At 45.6% G+C, this 18,111-nt stretch overlaps 1 protein-coding gene across 1 annotated transcript; it reads left to right on the top strand.

Annotated features, from left to right (window-relative positions):
- The first annotated feature begins 11,802 nt into the window (after positions 1–11,802).
- On the top strand, positions 11,803–17,105 carry LOC123465086 (putative killer cell immunoglobulin-like receptor-like protein KIR3DX1). The gene is made up of 6 exons (XM_045163234.1): positions 11,803–11,836; positions 13,159–13,425; positions 14,322–14,621; positions 14,964–15,202; positions 16,900–16,950; positions 17,034–17,105. Exons 1-6 carry the CDS (start codon positions 11,803–11,805, stop codon positions 17,103–17,105), a joined length of 963 nt encoding a protein of 320 aa, XP_045019169.1.
- The last annotated feature ends 1,006 nt before the right edge of the window (positions 17,106–18,111 follow it).

The raw sequence follows: 18,111 nt of genomic DNA, 5'->3' as shown, positions 1-18,111 counted from the left end.
GAAGAGGTAAAATTAAAATAAAAGGATTATGGTACATATTTCTGCTGCTGCTGCTGCTGCTGCTGCTGCTGCTAAGTCACTTCAGTCCTGTCCGACTCTGTGCGACCCCAGAGACGGCAGCCCACCAGGCTCCCCCGTCCCTGGGATTCTCCAGGCAAGAACACTGGAGTGGCTTGCCATTTCCTTCTCCAATGCATGAAAGTGAAAAGTGAAAGTGAAGTCGCTCAGGTTGTCTACTTGAAAGTTATACAGTCGTGTCCAACTCCTAGCGACCCCATGGACTGCAGTCTACCAGGCTCCTCTGTCCATGGGATTTTCCAGGCAAGAGTACTGGAGTGGGGTGCCACTGCCTTCTCCGGTACATATTTCTAGCGCTTACCATTTTTTCCACCTCTCTTCCTCTTTCTGACCACAGTCCCCAGGCAGGTTCTACAAGTGGGTGGGGCCGCATATCTGTTCTAGCCAATAGGCTTCCAGTAGAGGTGATATGCGTCACTTCCTGGTTGGCATCTTAAAGAGCCAGTGCGTGCTTCTTTATGCTCTTTCCCAGCCATGTGCACTGAGGGTGCTGGGGTTCCAGGGGTACAAAGAGGACAACAAGATCCCCCTCAGTCTGGATCTGCACTGGCTGATAAAGTAGTTACCCAGCCACGAGGTACAGACAATGACTCTACAAGTGTATGAAACAAAGCATTCAGTTCTTCAGTCACACCCACCACATTTCAAGTGCTCAGTAGCGTCATGTGGCCAGGAGCCATGGTGCTGGACAGAGCAGATGTTTGAAAAGTCCCCTCCTCACAGAGAATTCTACTGGACATTCCACTCCAGATCACTGAAGGGCTGCAAAGAGAACACTTGCCCCAGGGAGGCTTTGCATGTGTTGCGTTAATCCATAGATATTTGGGCTTGTTGTTTATTTTTGCTTGTTTTCACTGAAAAAAAGGATTTGAGAATCTTGCGCCTTTTAAATTAACAACTGGTGGCACAATGTGCTTTGGCTCAACCAAGCAGAGGGCTGAAGAGCATAACACCATGAGGACCCCGGTGTGAACTGAGCTGTCAAATGGGGTGAAGATCAAGCTCCACGGAGCTTTAGTTGCTCATTGACCTCTTTGTGTGTGATCTTTCTCCCGGCTTAGAACTAAACCGTCCAAGAACTGTTTTACTAAGAGAAATGTCAGGATCGCTAGAAATGAAGACATGCTGGGGCTTCATTTCTTGTTGCTACTATGAGTGAGCATATACCACACTGCTGTGCATTATATTTGAAAGTGTAATCATTTCATAATATATGTAAGTCAAGTCAATTATAACTCAATGAAACTGGATAGATGGATGATTACATGTCCTTAGTCACGTCCGACTCTTTGTGACCCTTTGGACTGTAGTCCGCCAGGATCTTCTATCCATGGGATTCTCCAGGCAAGAATATTGGAGTGGTTTGCATTTCATTCTCCATGATGATATACATAGATAGATAGGTCAATAGATTTCAGTGGTGGCAATACCACTTCCTGAGGCGGTTGATGACATTAGCAGGCTACTTCCTCTCTTATTTCACTTCATGGAAATATACTATATATATTAATATGTGTCCATCCTTGATCAGGAACTCTGATGACAACCATTCTTGTCTGAATCCTGGAGTCTTCTTTGGTTGAAGAGGAGAGCAACATGCAGCATCAAAGGATGCCTTGAAGAGACAGAAATGACTCATATGCTTCACCTCAAGGGGACAGAAACATGTAATGCTTCTTACACACCCTGGCCGGTCACTGGGAGAAGTAAAGCCTGCTCTCTGGGCCCAAGAGGAAGAGTTGTGCTTTCTTGTGAGAGCAGAGTGCAAAACTCTCCAGCCCTCCTCACTCCCCCACCCCTTGGTTCACCAGGTCTCTGAGGGCATTGCTGGTGCCTCCACCCAACCAAGGTGGGGAGTGAAGGTCACACTCAACTCCTTGACTCTTACATCTCATAGCCAATCATGCAGTAAAAGAATTCAGCCTCCAGGGTCCCCCCTGACCCCTGCTGTCCTCTCCATCCACATAGTCCAGCCCACAGCCACACCTGGATCCCAGCCACAACCTGCCTGGGTTCTGAGGTGCAGAGACACACTCCATCTCCAGTTCACTCTCCACATTTCATCTTTCTAACTTCCATTTCAGAATCTGCTTTCTGCCCCAAATCCTTCCATGGTGCCCACCATCTTCAGGGCCAACTCCAAACTCTTCTATCTGAATTCAAGCCTGTTTATGGTCCTCCAGAGGCAAACACCCCAACCTCAGCTCTCACCTCTTCTTCCCTCCAAATGATAGTGGTGCAGTTACACCACACACACACACAGACACACACAGACACACTAAGAAAATGGGCCATTTAACATTTGTGTGCTCTCTCATATCAGCTCTTTTGAGAACACTCAGACTCAAGTTCCTTTTCAACTCCCAATCAAAAGTAGACACAAAGGTAGACTATCATTTCTATCATTTGTTAGTAGGTTTTGCCTTATCAAGGGGTAATTTTAATATGAAAAATCCTCATAAATCATTTAGAATGCTGGTTGACACACCCATATTGAGATAATTGAAGATCAAGCATTATTTCTTTTTATTTTATTTTATTTTTTTTAAATTTTAACAAAGAAATTTAATAGGAGTTAAAATGGGATATTTCCAACTAAAAAGTACAATAATCTCAAATTACATGCCTGTAATTTTATAAAAACAAATACACATACATATGTGTGTATATATTTCTACATACATATAGATACACACATACATATTCATGTACAAGTACACACACATACATACATACTAATAAATCAGAAAATTACAGAACTAAATGGAGAAAAATAAATTCAGAATCACATTTGCAAACTTAATGAACATATCAGACAAAAAACGTACAACATGTAAAAGATGAGATGAGCATAACTAACGCAGTTTACCTAAGAAATGTATAAAGCAATTTAAACCTAATGGCATTTTTGCCATGTTTCTATGGCACATTAACCAATAACTACCATCGCTTGCATAACCTGTTTCCTTATTTCATCCAGGTATTTGCTCCAAAGCTCTTTTCCAGAAAAGCCTGTCCTGATAACTCTACTTAAAACAGTTTTATAGTTTTATTTTCTATTTTCCCCCTTATGTACTTAAAAAAAATTAAGTATCACTTCTGGACATTATAGCCTATATTTAAATATTTATTAATTCTGTTTTCCTTATGATAAATCAAATTTCATGGCATTATAGACTAATATCTTTTTTCACTGCTATACTCTATTTGGTCTATTTTAGAAACTCAATAAATATTTGCGAAATAAGCATGGTTCATGCAAGAATGCATGACTGAGTGAACGTGCAAAACATGAATAAATACGCAAACTCTGAGTCAGCCTGGTTGCCCTCAATACTTGAACATGAAGATGTCACATGACATGTGTCACTCATATCTATACAGAATAAGCAGAGATAGAACACTATCAATAGAATGAATGGACTCTGGTGCCAGACCACACAGTTTAAATCCCAGAGCTGTCAATGACTATTTGTGTGATCCTGGACAGGTTACTTCTTGACTTTCCATTATTTTCATCATTTGTAAAATGAAGATAATAACTATACCAAGTTGATAGTTTTGTGAAGATTAAAATTGTTTATATGTGCAAAGAACTTTGAACAATGATAGCAAGTAATAAATGCTATTATGTAAGTGTTATGTTATTATGTTAAGAGTTAACTACTACTATTATCATTGTTATTGCTTCCTATAAATTAGAGAAACAAGAATAATAATACCTTTTTATTCTTAGAGGAAAACATCTATAAATAGTTTTGAGTAACCTATTCATTTTTGTGTGTACATTGTTGAAAAGCAGGAACTAAGAATACCTTGTAACACCTTAATAATTATAGAGATTTATTCTATTAAAAGACAGAAACCCCTCAAGTTCAGCTTGAAAACCATTTCACATCAAAAGATAGTCTGTAACACAAAAGTACCCACACAATAAACAGAAGCAAAAAAAAAAAAAAGGTCTGCAGCATTTTAAGGAGAAAACATGCAAACAAAGCAGAAGTCAAAACTCACTAAATAATAAGTTAAAAACCTATCTTTAAAATTAAAGTCTCAATATATAAGAGAAAAAAACCATATCTTAAAGTATCTAACAAAGGTCACCTAGAAACCATTGCTTAGTATGCTGGCTCCCAATCAGACCCAATGCCTGCTATTTATGCCCTGTGCAGTCCCCTCTCACGCTGATTTAAGACTGACCAATGTAATAGAGGATACTGTAAAATGATGGAGGGTGACTTCTGAGACTAGGTCGTAAAAAAAGCACTGTACTTCCATCTTGCTCTTTGGAATCACTTTCTCTGAAAAAAGCCACCTGACATATAGAAAAGGCACTCAAACAGCTCTATGGAGAGGCCTCTTACCCACAACCATGTAAGCGAACCATCCTAGGGCCTTCCAGGCTCAGTAAAGCCTTCAGTTAACTGTAAATCTGGCTGATTATTTGAATCCAACTTACGAGAGACTCCATGTTGGCATTATTTCTTTTTAAATAAAAAATAAATTTAAGTTTATACTCTCCTTGTGGCTCAGCTGGTAAAGAATCTGCCTGCAGTGTGGGAGACCTGGGTTCAGTCCCTGGGTTGGGAAGATCCCCTGGAGAAGGGAAAGGCTATCCACTGCAGTATTCTGGCCTGGAGAATTCCATGGACTGTATAGTCCATGGGGTCGCAAAGAGCTGGACACGACCAAGCAATTTTCTCTCACTTCCCTTTTTTCTATAGCAGCTAATGTAATATGATCTTCATAAATTTTTATCATAGTCTTTTGCTTATATATTCCATTTCTCTTAAAAATAAAATTGAACAGCCTTGCACAGCAGATAGCACCTGGCATGACAACCACCAAGTCCCTCTGCTCCCCCTCAGAAAGTCCCTGGGTCCCCAAGGTTTTAAGGAATGTTCTTTCCTCTTTAGAATGTACTCGCTCCTACCCCATGGCTCTCTGCCTCTTCAAACAGCTATTTCCTCAGTTACAGTGTACATGTTGTTGTTGTTGTTCAGTCACTAAATCACGTCTGACTTTCTCGACCCCCTGGACTGTAGCAAACCAGGCTTCCCTGTCCTTCACCATCTCCTGGAATTTGCTCAGACTCATGTCCATTGAGTCATTGATGCCATCCAACCATCTCATCCTCTGTCACCCTCTTCTCCTCTGCCTTCAATCTTTCCCAGCATCAGGGTCTTTTCCAATGTGTTGGCTCTTTGCATCATGTGGTCAAATTATTGGAGCTTCAACTTCAGCATCAGTCCTTCCAATGAATATTCAGGATCGATTTCCTTTAAGATTGATTGATTTGATCTCCATACAGTCCAAGGGACTCTCAGGAATCTTCTCCAGCACCACAGTCTGAAAGCGTCAGTTCTTCAGCACTCAGCCTTCTTTATGACCAACTGTCATATCTGTAGTTCTTCCCTGAGTGCTTAGTTGATAAAGAATCCTCCTGCAATGCAGGAGACCCCAGTTTGATTCCTGGGTAGGGAAGACCCCTGGAGAAGGGATAGGCTGCCCACTCCAGTATTCTGGCCTAGAGAATTCCATGGACTGTGTAGACCATGGGGTCACAAAGAGTCAGACACGACTGAGCAACTTTCACTTTGACTTTTTCTTTCCTCCCATCTGTACATGCTTACTGGAAAAACCATAGCTTTGACTATACAGACCTTTGTCAGCAAATGATGTTTCTGCTTTCTAATATGCTGTCTATGTTTGTCATAACTTTTCTTCCAAGGATCAGGTGTCTTTTAATTTCATGGCTGCAGCCACTGTTGGCAGTGATTTTGGAAACCAGGAAAGGAAATTATGCCAGTTTCCACTTTTTCACTAATTTTTTTTTTTTTTGCCATGAAGTGCTGGGATAAGATGCCATGATCTTCATTGTTTTGAATGTTGAAAGTGTAGACATGGACTCCAGTTATTCTCACATTTATTTTAAGAAAATAATTGAATATTAGCATTTGATGCCTGCATTCTGCAGAATCTGAGTTCTTCAAACACCTACAGAAGATGGGTTTACCTGGGTCATGGTGTATTTCTGCTGTGTGGCACCAATGCCTGGTACACAGTAGGTGCTCTGCAATAATTTATGAACTGACCAAAGACGAGAAGTAAATTCCATTTCTGGAGGGGACTAGGAAAATAAAGTTCTGAGTCCTAGTTGGAGCCAGAATGTCAGGGGCTGACTCAGGTCAAGAACCTGGGTCCCACCATCTAGAGCAGGCAGTCACACCAGGCAGAAAGAGAGAGGTGAGACCTCAGGTCTGGGCTGAGATGCCTCCTGAGCCCTGCCCAGAGACATTGGCTCCGGATCCACAGAGGGGCCGCCCCCTGCTGCGAGTCCATGGCTGTGGAAACCCCGAGGGGTGGTGGCAGCCCCCCAGGGACCACATCCTGTTTGTCCTCTAGGGCCCCGTGGTCTCATCTGTACAGGGCAGGGGCAGGGGTGGGCTGGGCTGGGTGCTCAGAACTGCAGACATGCCTTCCATCCTCTCTGAGCTTCTTCTTCTCGGCCAGATGTGCAGGGCAGGGAGGGGATCACAGGATGGCATGAGACGCTCATCTTGCCCCCAGCCCATGGGAACCTCAAGGCTCAGACAGCTGGAGGGGCCAGGGATCCTGATGGGGAGAGAATCAGCCCAAGCTTTCGGTGGCATATCTCTCACTTCCAGGGCTGAGTCTGGGCCAGAGGACCCCAAACCCTGCAGGTGAGTCCTCCTGGGGCGCCCGGGACCCACATCTCACTTGAGCCCTGGGAACTTGGTGGGGGGCGAGGTAGGGGCACTGGGATTCTAAAGTGATGCTGGTGAAACCTGGAAGGGCTCCTGAGCTGGGGAGTGAGGGGTGGGGAGGTCCTGGGACTCAGCCTCTGACTTCCTTCCAGGGACCTTCCACAAACCCATCATCTGGGTTGAGCCTCTTTTGGGCAGCTTCGAGGTGCCCGTGTAAATACACTGCATGCAGAGTTGGCATGTGCAAGTGAGTACACAGCCCATCAAGGGGCGTGCTACAGTTGGCATGCAGTATTTGGAGAAGGAAATGGCAATGCACTCCAGTATTCCTGCCTGGAGAACTCCATGGACAGAGAAGCCTGGCAGGCTACAGTCCACAGGCTCTCAAAGAGTCAGACACGTCTGAGGGACTAAGACTATTCTCAAGGCTCTGAACTTGAGAGGTACAATACTTTCCCATTCGTATAGAGATAAAAAGTTGAAGAACAGATAGAACCTTTTGTCTTGTCAGGGGCTTAAAGGGACATTATGACCAGACCTGCATGGACAGCTTTGAGGACAAAGGATTCCAGCATTAAAAGTTTTCCACAGTGGAGTGGGCGTAAGTATAGCTATGGCTGATCCATGTGGATGTATGGCAGAAGCCATCACAGTATTGTAATTGTTCTTTAATTAAAAATAAATAAATTATGGGGAAAAAAGTTTGCAACAGAAATTCACTGGTGGTCCAGTGGTTGGGAATCTGCCTGCCGATGGGGGTACACTGGCCTGATCCCGGGACTGGGAAGATTCCACATGCCATGGGGCAGTTAAGCCCGTGGGCCACAAGGCCATGTGCCTAGAGTGGGTGCTCCACAACAAAAGAAGCCACAGCGATGAGAGACCCTGAACCACAGCAAAGAGCAGCCCCCCTTCCCACAACTAGGGAAAGCCTGTGCACAGCAACAAAGACCCATCACAGCCATTAATTAATTAAAACACTGCAACAACCAGCTACACCTCCTCCTCTTTTAGTGTGTGTGTGTGTGTGTGTGTGTAAGTGTGAAAGTGTGAGTTCACACTTGGGTATTTAATCTGTATTGTTCTCTCTTCTTGGAATTTTCTTCCCCGTGGGTTATTTTACATTCAGTAAACACTGTTTGACCATCCCTCTCCCCCAAAAAAAGCCCGTCTAACTCAGGTAAGATGGTTCTTTGGGGCATGAGTTCACCATCTTGTTGGTTGGCTGGCTTTCCAAATAAAGTCACTAGTCCTTGCCCAAAGACCTCATCAAGCAACATGAGGTTGAAATCAGAGCACATTCATGAGATACTGGCAGAGGTATTGTTCATTTTAGACAAAATCCATAGACATCACTCTCACAATTGATATCTGTGGTTTAAAAGAAGATATGCAGATGGCCAACAGGCATATGAAAATATGCCCAGCATTGCTCATTAGTAGAGAAAGGCCAACGGACACTGGGATGAGGTACCCCCTCATACTGATTAGAATGGCCATCATTAAACAGTTGATGAATAACAGATGCTGGAGAGCATGAGGAGAAGAGGGAAATCCTCTTACACTGTTGGGGGAGCAGAAGCTGGTGCAGTCACTGTGGAAAACAGTATGGAAGTTCCTAAAAAAACGAAAAACAGAGTTTCCATATGATCCAACAATTCCTATCCTGAGCATATATCTATAACAAAACTATACCTTGAAAAGATTCATGCACCCCTACATTCATAGCAGCACAACTTACAATAGCCAAGACATAGAAACAATCTAAATGTCCATCGACAGATGAATGGATAAAGAAGATGTTGTATATGCTTATACACACAGAGAATGGAATATCACTCAGACATTTAAAAAATTAAATAATGCCATTTTCAGCAGCATGGATGGACCTGGAGATTAACATATTAAGTGAAGTAAGACAGAAAGACAAAGACAATTTTCATGTGATATCACCCATATGTGGAATCTAAAAGGAACGTATCAATGAAACAGGAACAGACTCACAGACATAGAGAACAAGCTTGTAGTTGCCAAGGAGGGAAGGACTGGGAGCTTTGGATTAGCAGATGAAATCTATTTACACATAAAATGGATAAACAATGAGGTCCTACAGTATGGCACAGGGACTTCAATTCAGTATCTTGCTGTAAATCATAATGGAAAAGAATATATTTGTCAAGCTGAATCAATTCGCTGTACAGCAGACATGAACTATACTCCAATAAAATTTTTTAATTAAAAAAAATGTGTGGTTTTTATATCTGCAAGGAAACATTACGTGGCAGTAAAAATGCACAAACTGAAACAAAGAATACTGATCAATTCTGAAACATGATATTAAGTGAATAAAAGGAAATTTTAAGAACCCTGTCTGTACTCTTACTCCATTACATACATAATGATCAAGAGGAGACCAGATTTATTACTTAGGGAGCATAACTAATCTAAACATCCCCACCCCTAGCAAACTGGTGCAGAATCACAGCCATTACTGAGGTTCTATCATGTCCTTGAACAAATGCTGACCTGGGTGTGTGTCTGCCCTTGGAATCCTGAAAGTGAAGTCTCTCAGTCATGTCCATTCTCTGCGACCCCGTGGACTGTAGCCCACAAGGCTCCTATCTCCATGGGATTCTCCAGGTAAGAATACTGGAGTGGGTTTCCATTTCCTTCTTCATGGAATCTTGAAGCAGCTGGAAAACTTTGTCCTGGTTTGGAACTGATTGTTGTGGACATGTCCCTGACTCAAGCATTCTGGAACTTGGAAGTCTCTCCTTTACACATTTTTATGTAGAAAGCAAGGTTGTCCACCTTTTTTAGCAAAACAATTCCCTCCCCCCCAAAAAAAAACATCTTACACACATTTTTCTTTTGTGTACATGTGTGGTCCTTGGATTGGAAAGGGAGAAAGAGAGAGAGACAGAGAGAGTGTGTGTGTGCAAAGTTTCCACTCATAGTCAGGAAATAATTTCAGATATAAAGAAGAATCAGGGGAAGACAAATATCACATGATATTGCTTATTTGTGACATCTAAAAAAATGAACTTATTTACAAAACAGTTTATTTTGAACTGTGGTGTTGGAGAAGACTCTTGAGCGTCCCTTGGACTGCAAGGAGATCCAACTAGTCCATCCTAAAGGAGATCAGTCCTGAGTGTTCTTGGAAGGACTGATATTGAAGCTGAAACTCCAATGCTTTGGCCACCTGATGCGAAGAGCTGACTTATTTGAAAAGACCCTGATGCTGGGAAAGATTGAGGGCAGGAGTAGAAGGGGACAACGGAGGATGAGATGGTTGGATAGCATCACCGACTCAATGGGCATGGGTTTGGGTGAACTCCGGGTGTTGGTGATGGACAGGAAGGCCTGGCATGCTGCAGTTCATGGGGTCACAAAGAGTCGGACATGACTGAGCAACTGAACTGAACTGAACAAAACAGATTCACAGAGAATGAACTTATGGTTACCAGGTGGGATGGTGGGTGGGGGGAGGGATAGATTGGCAGTTTGGGTTTGACATATACACATGGCTATATTTAAAATGGATGACCAACAAAGATCTACTGGATAGCACAGGGAACTCTGCTTAATATTCCGTAACTAGCTAAGTGGGAAAAGAATTTGAAAAGCAATAGACACATGTCTATGTATAACTAAATCACTTTGTTGTACACCCGAAAGTAACACAGTTAGTTTCTTAATCACCTATACTCCACTATAGAATTTTTAAAAAATGTTCAAAGAGCCATAATATGCATGTCTTCTTCTCTTGTAAGAATGCAGAATCAAAGTGTCTATTAATGAGTCCTTAATTGTCAAACTGCACTGAGCCTGAAATGTGAGGTGGGAACATGTGATTTCTCTTCTGCAAAGAGTTAAGGTTAATGACATTTATCATGAGCTTGGGAAAAGCATCCTGCATGGTATATACTGAATGTCTTCAGAAGGGCTATCTTTCTTATGAAGATCATCTTTTAAAGCATTTTTATTTTATCAGGGCAACATACCATCTCTTATTTAAATGATGAGGGGATCATTGGAATTCATGGACATTCTGGTTGAGGATACATATTAATTATAGCTGTTTTCTCTGCACTGAACCCCATGGTTTGTTTCACAGAGAATGAGTAACAACAGGTCAACCAGGAAAATTAATTCCAGGTTACATGATTGGGGAAAAAATTGTTTTAAATTCAAAAGCAGAGAGGCCTTATTTTCATCTTTGCTGAAAATAAATTAGTGGGTTTTTTTTTCCTGTGGTTACCATTTACCATTTAGTAACCCTGCACATTTTTAAAATTTTGTTTTTGGCTGGGCTTCGTGGCTTGGGGGCTCTCATCTTAGTTCCACAACCAGGGATTGAACTTGGGCATTCAGCAGTGAAATCGGAGTAGCCACTGGACCACCAGGGAATTCCCAGACCTGCACAACTGAAGCAGAAATCTTTATCAAAAGAAGGAAAGGAATTGGATCAATCTTCTTCAAACAAGATATTCATAGAAATTAAGCCTCTAAATTGGTATGGAATCTGCCTGCAGTGCAGGAGACCTGAGTTTGATTCCTGGTCGGGAAAATCCCCTGGAGAAGGAAATGGCAGCCCACTCCAGTATTCTTGCATGGGAAATCCCATGGACAGAGGAGCCCTGTGGGCTACAATCCATAGGGTCACAAGAGTTGGACACCGCTTTGCAACTAAACCACCATCACCAACATGGTATACACTGAATCACCATTACTACTTCCTAAAGGCAGCAAGATCTGTTGGAATCCTCTTACTTCGATAGTGTTTAGGGAAACAAAAAGTGACCATCGGGTCATGAGGCGTGCTCTGTGATGCGGCTCAGGTCAGACTTCCATCCCTGGCGTGAGAAGAGGCTGGCCATCTTCCCACGTGACATGAGCCAGGCTGACTGCACCAACAGCACGGCCCGCTTCTGCATCCTGTGACTCTGTCAGATTTGCTCAGTTCTGCCTCCTGTCTCACAGAAGCAGAGCCATGTGCCCCACACTCCTCAGCCTCCTGAGTCTCGGTGAGTCCAGAAAGACACAGTCAGAGAGGGTTATGGTGGAAATCGGGGGTCTTCGCACCACTGACCAGGTTCCCTGGATGAGGGTGCAAGGAGCGTGGGGTCCATCAGGACAAGCCATCTCTGACAGGCTTTTCCTTCTAGGATTCTGTGTGAGTCTGAGGATCTGGGCAGCTGTGGGTGAGTCCTCCCCATCCCTTATTTCTCTGTTGAGCAGAGCAGTTGGGGCTGATGCAGATGACACTCGGGGCTGGGGTGAGACCCCTGTCAGTACAGTGAGAGCCACGTGCCCTGTGGATCCCAGGTCCTCCTCTTGGCCTTGATAGTCATCTTCACTGTCCACAGAGGTTAGCCCACCTCTGGACTCTGGACCTGAAGGCACAGTGTGAAGTCTGGGAGCTGGGAGCTAGGCCCACTGAGTGCCATTTCTATCATGAGAGGGGAGCAAGAGGCTGCAGCCCACAGACCTTCCCCTACAAGCTGGCTCCTGGCATCTCCAACCAGCCCTTAACAACAGGGTCTGCAGGACCACCCACTAGACCTGACCCCAGGGAAGGGTCTGGTCATCAGGCAGGGCCACCTGGACCTTGTCCCACATTTGATGTGTGATTGTAGGTTAGCTAACAAAGGAGCGAGGTTCAAGGTTTACTTCCTTCTTTTTAGTCAAGTGCCTTTTTCACTGCTTAGTTGTGTTAGTGTTAGAGTATCATGTCTGACTCCTTTCGACCCCACGGACTGTAGCTCAACAGGCTCCTCTGTCCATGGAATTTTCCAGGCAAGAATACTGGAGGGGGTTGCCATTTCCTTGTTCAGGGGATCTTGCCAACTGAGGGATTGAACCCTGATCTCCTGCCTTGCAGGAAGATTCTTTACCGTTTTGAGCTACAACAAATGCAACAGGGAAGTCCTTTCGCTTCTTGTCCATGCATCAATTTTTCTGTGGTGTTTTATTTGCCTTCATCGTGCAGCTTGTGGGATCTTAGTTCCCTGATCAGGGATCAACTCAGGCCCTTGGCAGAGAAAGTGCCAAGTCCTAACCACTGGACTGCCCAGGAATCCCCAGGTTTTTTGTGTTTTGAGAGAAAGGTTTTCAACGTTTTGTCAACCCAAAGAGTGATTCATGTCCTGAGAATTTCCATGATGTCTCTTCTTGATTGACTGTGTCTCTGTCTGTCCCCAAGCCCCAGGTGTCCTTGAGCATCAGGGTGATGCACTTTAGGGGAGGAGAGTTCGAAGAATTAAAGGGGAAGCCCACCCACGAGGGCAGTGAGGAGAGCTGAGTGTTCCAATTTTCTTCACAAAGCCTGTGTCTCCTTCTCTCCTAGGTGAATATGAGAAGCTGTCTTTGTCTGCCTGGCCAAGCCCCGTGGTTCCCTTAGGACAGACTGTGACTCTTTGGTGTCACTCCCGTTCTCCACTTAAGAGATTCACACTGTTCAAAACAGATGAGAGAAGGCATTTGCCTGTGCTCCAGGGACGTTATGTCAACAACTTCACCCTTGGCCCTGTGACCAGAGAACATGCTGGGTTCTACATGTGTTCTCGAGCCTATTGGTCTGCACCCAGTGACCCCCTGCAGATTGTGGTCTCAGGTAGGAGGGGTGCAGCCCAGCCCGGGACAGCTGTGCCTGCAGGCAACCCTTCCCTAGGTCCACATCCCAGTGCAGCCCAAGACTTCCTCAGGACTCCCAGCCAGGACCAAACCAGGGAAAGAGAACCCACTCTGAGAGTTTAAACTCAGGGTGTTGAATAGAGGGATGGGGTGCCCCAGCGCAGGAAGGATGAGCTGCCCTAGGCATGAGTTAGACAGGATGCTGCCACTGCCTACTGGCAGAGAGGATGGGGCACGACCCTGATCCAGCACCTGCCACCCAGTAGGGAGTTGTAATCCCATATGAAGGAGCTAGAGCCCAGGGAGGAGTCCGAGGAATGTCTCAGAGTCATGAGGTGGGGTCACAGGTGGGAAATGTTCCCTTTTCTCCACCTCCACCCCAACGTCCTGCAGTCAGCGCCCACCTTCTAGATGAGTGTGAAGGGAGCCAGGGTATGCATCCTCAGACCCACCCGAGCCCCCACCACGCATATTAGGGATGGGATGAAGCTGAGAGCATGGCAACCCACTTCCGTATTCTCAACTGGAGAATCCCATGGGCAGAGAAGCCTGGCTGGCTACAGTCCATGGAGTTGCACAGAGTCGGACTCAACTGAAGTGACTGAGTAAGCATGCATGAACCCGAGAGCAGATCCAACAGCTAAAGAGCTTAGAATGAGCACAGAGGAGGCTGGAGGTCTTGAACAAAGAGAAACATGAGCCAGACATAAAAGCATGAGCCAAAGCCCGAGAACAAGGCTAAAGAGAATGCAACAAAACACACAGGAAGGGTAATTGGCTCCTCTGGTAAATGGGGAGGAGTTTTACACCTTCAGCTCTCAAGGGAAGCGCTGAGGCAGGGTGACCCACTGAAGCTCACAACCTTTTTGCTCCTAGGTGTGTTCACAAAACCCTCCATCTCAGCCCACCCAGGGCCCCTCATGCAGCGGGGAGAGAATGTGGCCCTCCGCTGTCACTCACTGGTGGTGTTTGATAAGTTTATCCTTCACCAAGAAAGCAGCACAGGTCATTTCCAGATATGTGGAGAGATGTTCACTGGTGGGCATGCCACAGCTGACTTCGTCATTGGCCCCATGACTTTGGCGACTGTGGGCAGCTACAGATGCTACGGCTCTCTCAGCAGCTCCCCCTATGAGTGGTCAGCCCCCAGTGACCCTGTGGACATTGTCATCACAGGTGAGTGTGTCCAGACCAGTCCCTTCTGCTCTCTGTGTCACAGAAGGTCTGGTGTCCAGTCCAGCATCAGTACTGGGAGAGAATGACAGGAGTGTAGTGACACTCACAAACTGGGGAGAGGGAACAAACCAGAGAGAGGAGGTGTGAACATGGAAGGGAAAAGAGAACAGAGTCCATGCCATGTGCTAAGGAGAAGACACAGCCGGTGACAGAGTGAAGGAGCAAGAATGTGAAAGAACGACCAAATGGAGGAAAATGTACCAGAGCAGGGACCCGGGCAATTTCCCACTCAGGCAGCCAACGATGGGTGGTTAAGGGGTTGGTTTCCTGCTTTCATATCAGAGCTCCCTTCCTCTGTCAGCAGCACACTGTGGTACCAGACACACTTGCAGTCCAGCCCCTGGGTGATCGAGATGGAGGTCGACACCCTGACGTTGCTCAGCTCGCGGTTTAACGCATCATCTGCACAAAGAGGAGGGAGAGGTCCCTCCACCCTCTGCGCTAAGGAGTCCCTTCCAGCCCCTGGGGGTGTGCAGGGCAGCACTGAACACACCCTCAAGAAAGAGGTGGTCAAAGATCCTGTGAGATTCTGGCAATTTTCACTCCATGATCTCTTCTTCTGGGTCAATGCCATGTTTTCTGATGGTCCTCAGCAGTAATTAGTAGGTTCCGTTTATTTCAAGAGAACCACACATCTGGTTGATTTTTAAAATTTATTTTATTTATGTTTGTTGAAGTCTAGTTGATTTCAGATGTTGTTAATTCCTTTTGTACAACAGAGTGATTCAGTTATTCATAAACACGTATTCTTTCTTTAAAAAAGGATTTTAAATGACACTCGATTTTAAAGTTATTTCTGAAGTTTTCCCTGTGCTGGGTGTCCCTTACTGTGGGGCTTTCTCTCCTGGCAGTGGGCGGCCTTCTCATTGCAGTGCTGATCTTGTGGCACACTTCGGGCTTTAGTCCTATACTTAGCACTAGAGTTACTTTGTGCTCTAAGATGAAGGTCTCCTCCTTCCAGGTCTGTCCAAGAAACCCTCTCTCTCAGCCCAGGGGTGCCCCGTGGTGAGATCAGGAGAGAACGTGACCTTGGTCTGCAGCTCTGAAAGTGTCTTTGACCAGTTCCATCTGCTCAGGGAGGGGGAGGACCTTGGGCGCCCACTCGCTGGAGGGCAGGGCCCCCGCGGAGCACTCCAGGCAGAGTTCCCTCTGGGTCCAGGGACACCAGCCCACAGCGGGACCTACAGGTGCTATGGCTCCTTCACTCGCTCTCCCTACTCGTGGTCAGACTCCAGCGACCCACTGTTCCTGTCTGTCACAGGTGAGCAACCTCTTCCTGGCCCATGCTTTGTTGTTCCTGTTCAAACACTATGTTGTCCAACCCTGAGGACTGCAGCACGACAGACTCCTCTGTCCTTCACTATCTCCTCCACATGGATCACAGCCTTGTAGTGGTGAAGGGGCCTTCGTACCTCAGGGAAGCTATGAGCCAGTCGTGCAGGGCCACCCAAGCCTGACGGGTCATAGTGAAGAGTCCTGACAAAACATGGTCCCCTGGAGGAGGAAATGGCAACCCATTCCAGTATTCTTGCCTGGAGAACCCATGGAGAGTCCCATGCTTTAGAATACACTAAATCACATTGCAGTGGCCCAAAAGGCAGTTTGCTTTTTCCATAATATCTTACTGTATCACTAACTCTATGTCAAGGTCTCCATGCTGGCGTCAGGGGACCGTAGGGCTTCTGAAGAAATGGAGGCAATGAGAACCAGAGAGGAAGAGAGATGGTAGATGGCATCTCAACCCTCTCCAACATCCTGTATGGATGCTCCACATCAGAGTCCTGGCTATCCAGGCAAATAAAGAAAAGGGTCAGGGTAGACCCAGGAGGAGGAGAGGCTGGGCTCATTCGGGAGGATCAGAGATTGCATAGGCCCCTTGTTCTTAGTGTCTTCCCAGTAGCACCTCTGACATACAGGTGATTTTCCAATTAAGGAGCATAGATACTCATTCCTGGTGCAGAGAGGATTTCTCTTGCTTACAGCTGTCTTTCATCACCAGGCATATCCTTCCCACATCCTTCCACCATCTCTTCTCTGGGATGGAGGGTCTACTCAATGCATTCACGGTGAGGGACCAGAAGCTCTCCCCTCCCCCATCAGTGCTCTGAGGGATGACTGAGTCAAGGACAGGCAGGAGGTCAACCTTCCAGAAACAAGAGTCCTCCTTTGGTGGGGCGAGGAAGGTTACTGTTCACCACTCCTGGCTTTTTTCCCCTAGGATCCTCTACAGGTACTTGCCCATCAACCATGGATCCAGACACCACAGAAGGTAAGCAAGATGGTCTCCTATCTCAGCAAATTTCTGAGAAGACAGAGGGTCCCTGTGTGAGTGTTGGTTCTACCACCTCCCAGTTCTGTGACTTTGGGCTCCTCAATGTTCCTGTCATGTCAGCATTTGAAATCATAGTCTGTATTAGAACCTGAGAGGGCATTGAGTTTCTTATTCTCTGGAGGGGGAATTTCTAAATTGAACAAAGCGAGACCAAGTGACTTGACCCCATGCTTAAGGGAGATTCTTACCCTCCATCACCAGGATCTTAAGGAGTGATGCAGGGGGACAAGCTGAGAATTTTAGGGAGCACCTTAAATATGTGCTATTCCTCTGTTAGTGTTTTATGAACTAAACATTCCACAGACAGAAATAGAAGTGTCATGTCTTCTTGAGGATTCCATTCCAGGTATATGTGGATGGAGGGGGAAATATATGGAGGATTAAAGCGGTCCCCATTCTTGCAAAATCACCATGCTGTGTCATACGGGGCAGCAGAGAAAAACTGCATCAGTGCCATGGGGACATTGGTTCAGACATGTGCTGGTCTTGCATGGCCTCTTTACTTCATCCACTGCTAGGACCTCTCCTGGATGCTTTGGTACCTCCTGGGAAGTGGAGACTATACTGATCAGGTTGAGAGCTGCTGACACACTTTGACACAAGGATACAATAACTCCTGTGTGTAGGGGCAGGGTGTATGCAACAAATAACCAGACCTTCTTCCGTTGGCTTGTTGGCAGAAGCACAGCTTTCTCAAGGCCACTCCAGCCAGCTGCACCTTCTCCTTAGGCTCTCCGTAGCCTTCATCTATACCAGCATCTTCCTCGCTGTTCTTGTCTGTCACTGGTTACCCATAAAGTAAGTATGAAGAGCCAAACTTTCACTGGTGTTCTACCCACAATCATAAGTCTGAAGGAGGGAAGCACAGCGTCATCTGACCCAGGGGGAGGCAGCCACATAGCAGAGAATGGCATTTTCACTTCCTGTAGGTTAAAAACTGATTTCCATTGTTGTAATCCCTGAATGATATCCTCCAGAGACCCATGGAGCCCTGTTCTTTTTAGGACAATATGTGTTCATTTATTCTTAGCTGAATCAGGTTTCAGCTGCAGATTGGGGGATCCTCACTGCTGTGCTGGGGTGCAGTTCAAGGCTCCA

Source organism: Bubalus bubalis, chromosome 18, assembly GCF_019923935.1.
Source record: "Bubalus bubalis isolate 160015118507 breed Murrah chromosome 18, NDDB_SH_1, whole genome shotgun sequence".
Lineage (NCBI taxonomy): Eukaryota > Metazoa > Chordata > Mammalia > Artiodactyla > Bovidae > Bubalus > Bubalus bubalis.
Note: the sequence above shows the minus strand (reverse complement) of the source record. Positions and strands in the feature narration are given on the sequence as shown.

Bases quoted from the DNA above. Each gene is read 5' to 3' on its own strand.
- LOC123465086 (XM_045163234.1), top strand. From the start codon at position 11,803: ATGTGCCCCACACTCCTCAGCCTCCTGAGTCTCG. The intron at 11,837-13,158 runs GTGAGTCCAGAA...CTTCTCTCCTAG, and splicing joins CCTCAGCCTCCTGAGTCTCG to GTGAATATGAGAAGCTGTCT. The intron at 14,622-14,963 runs GTGAGTGTGTCC...CTTTCATATCAG, and splicing joins TGTGGACATTGTCATCACAG to AGCTCCCTTCCTCTGTCAGC.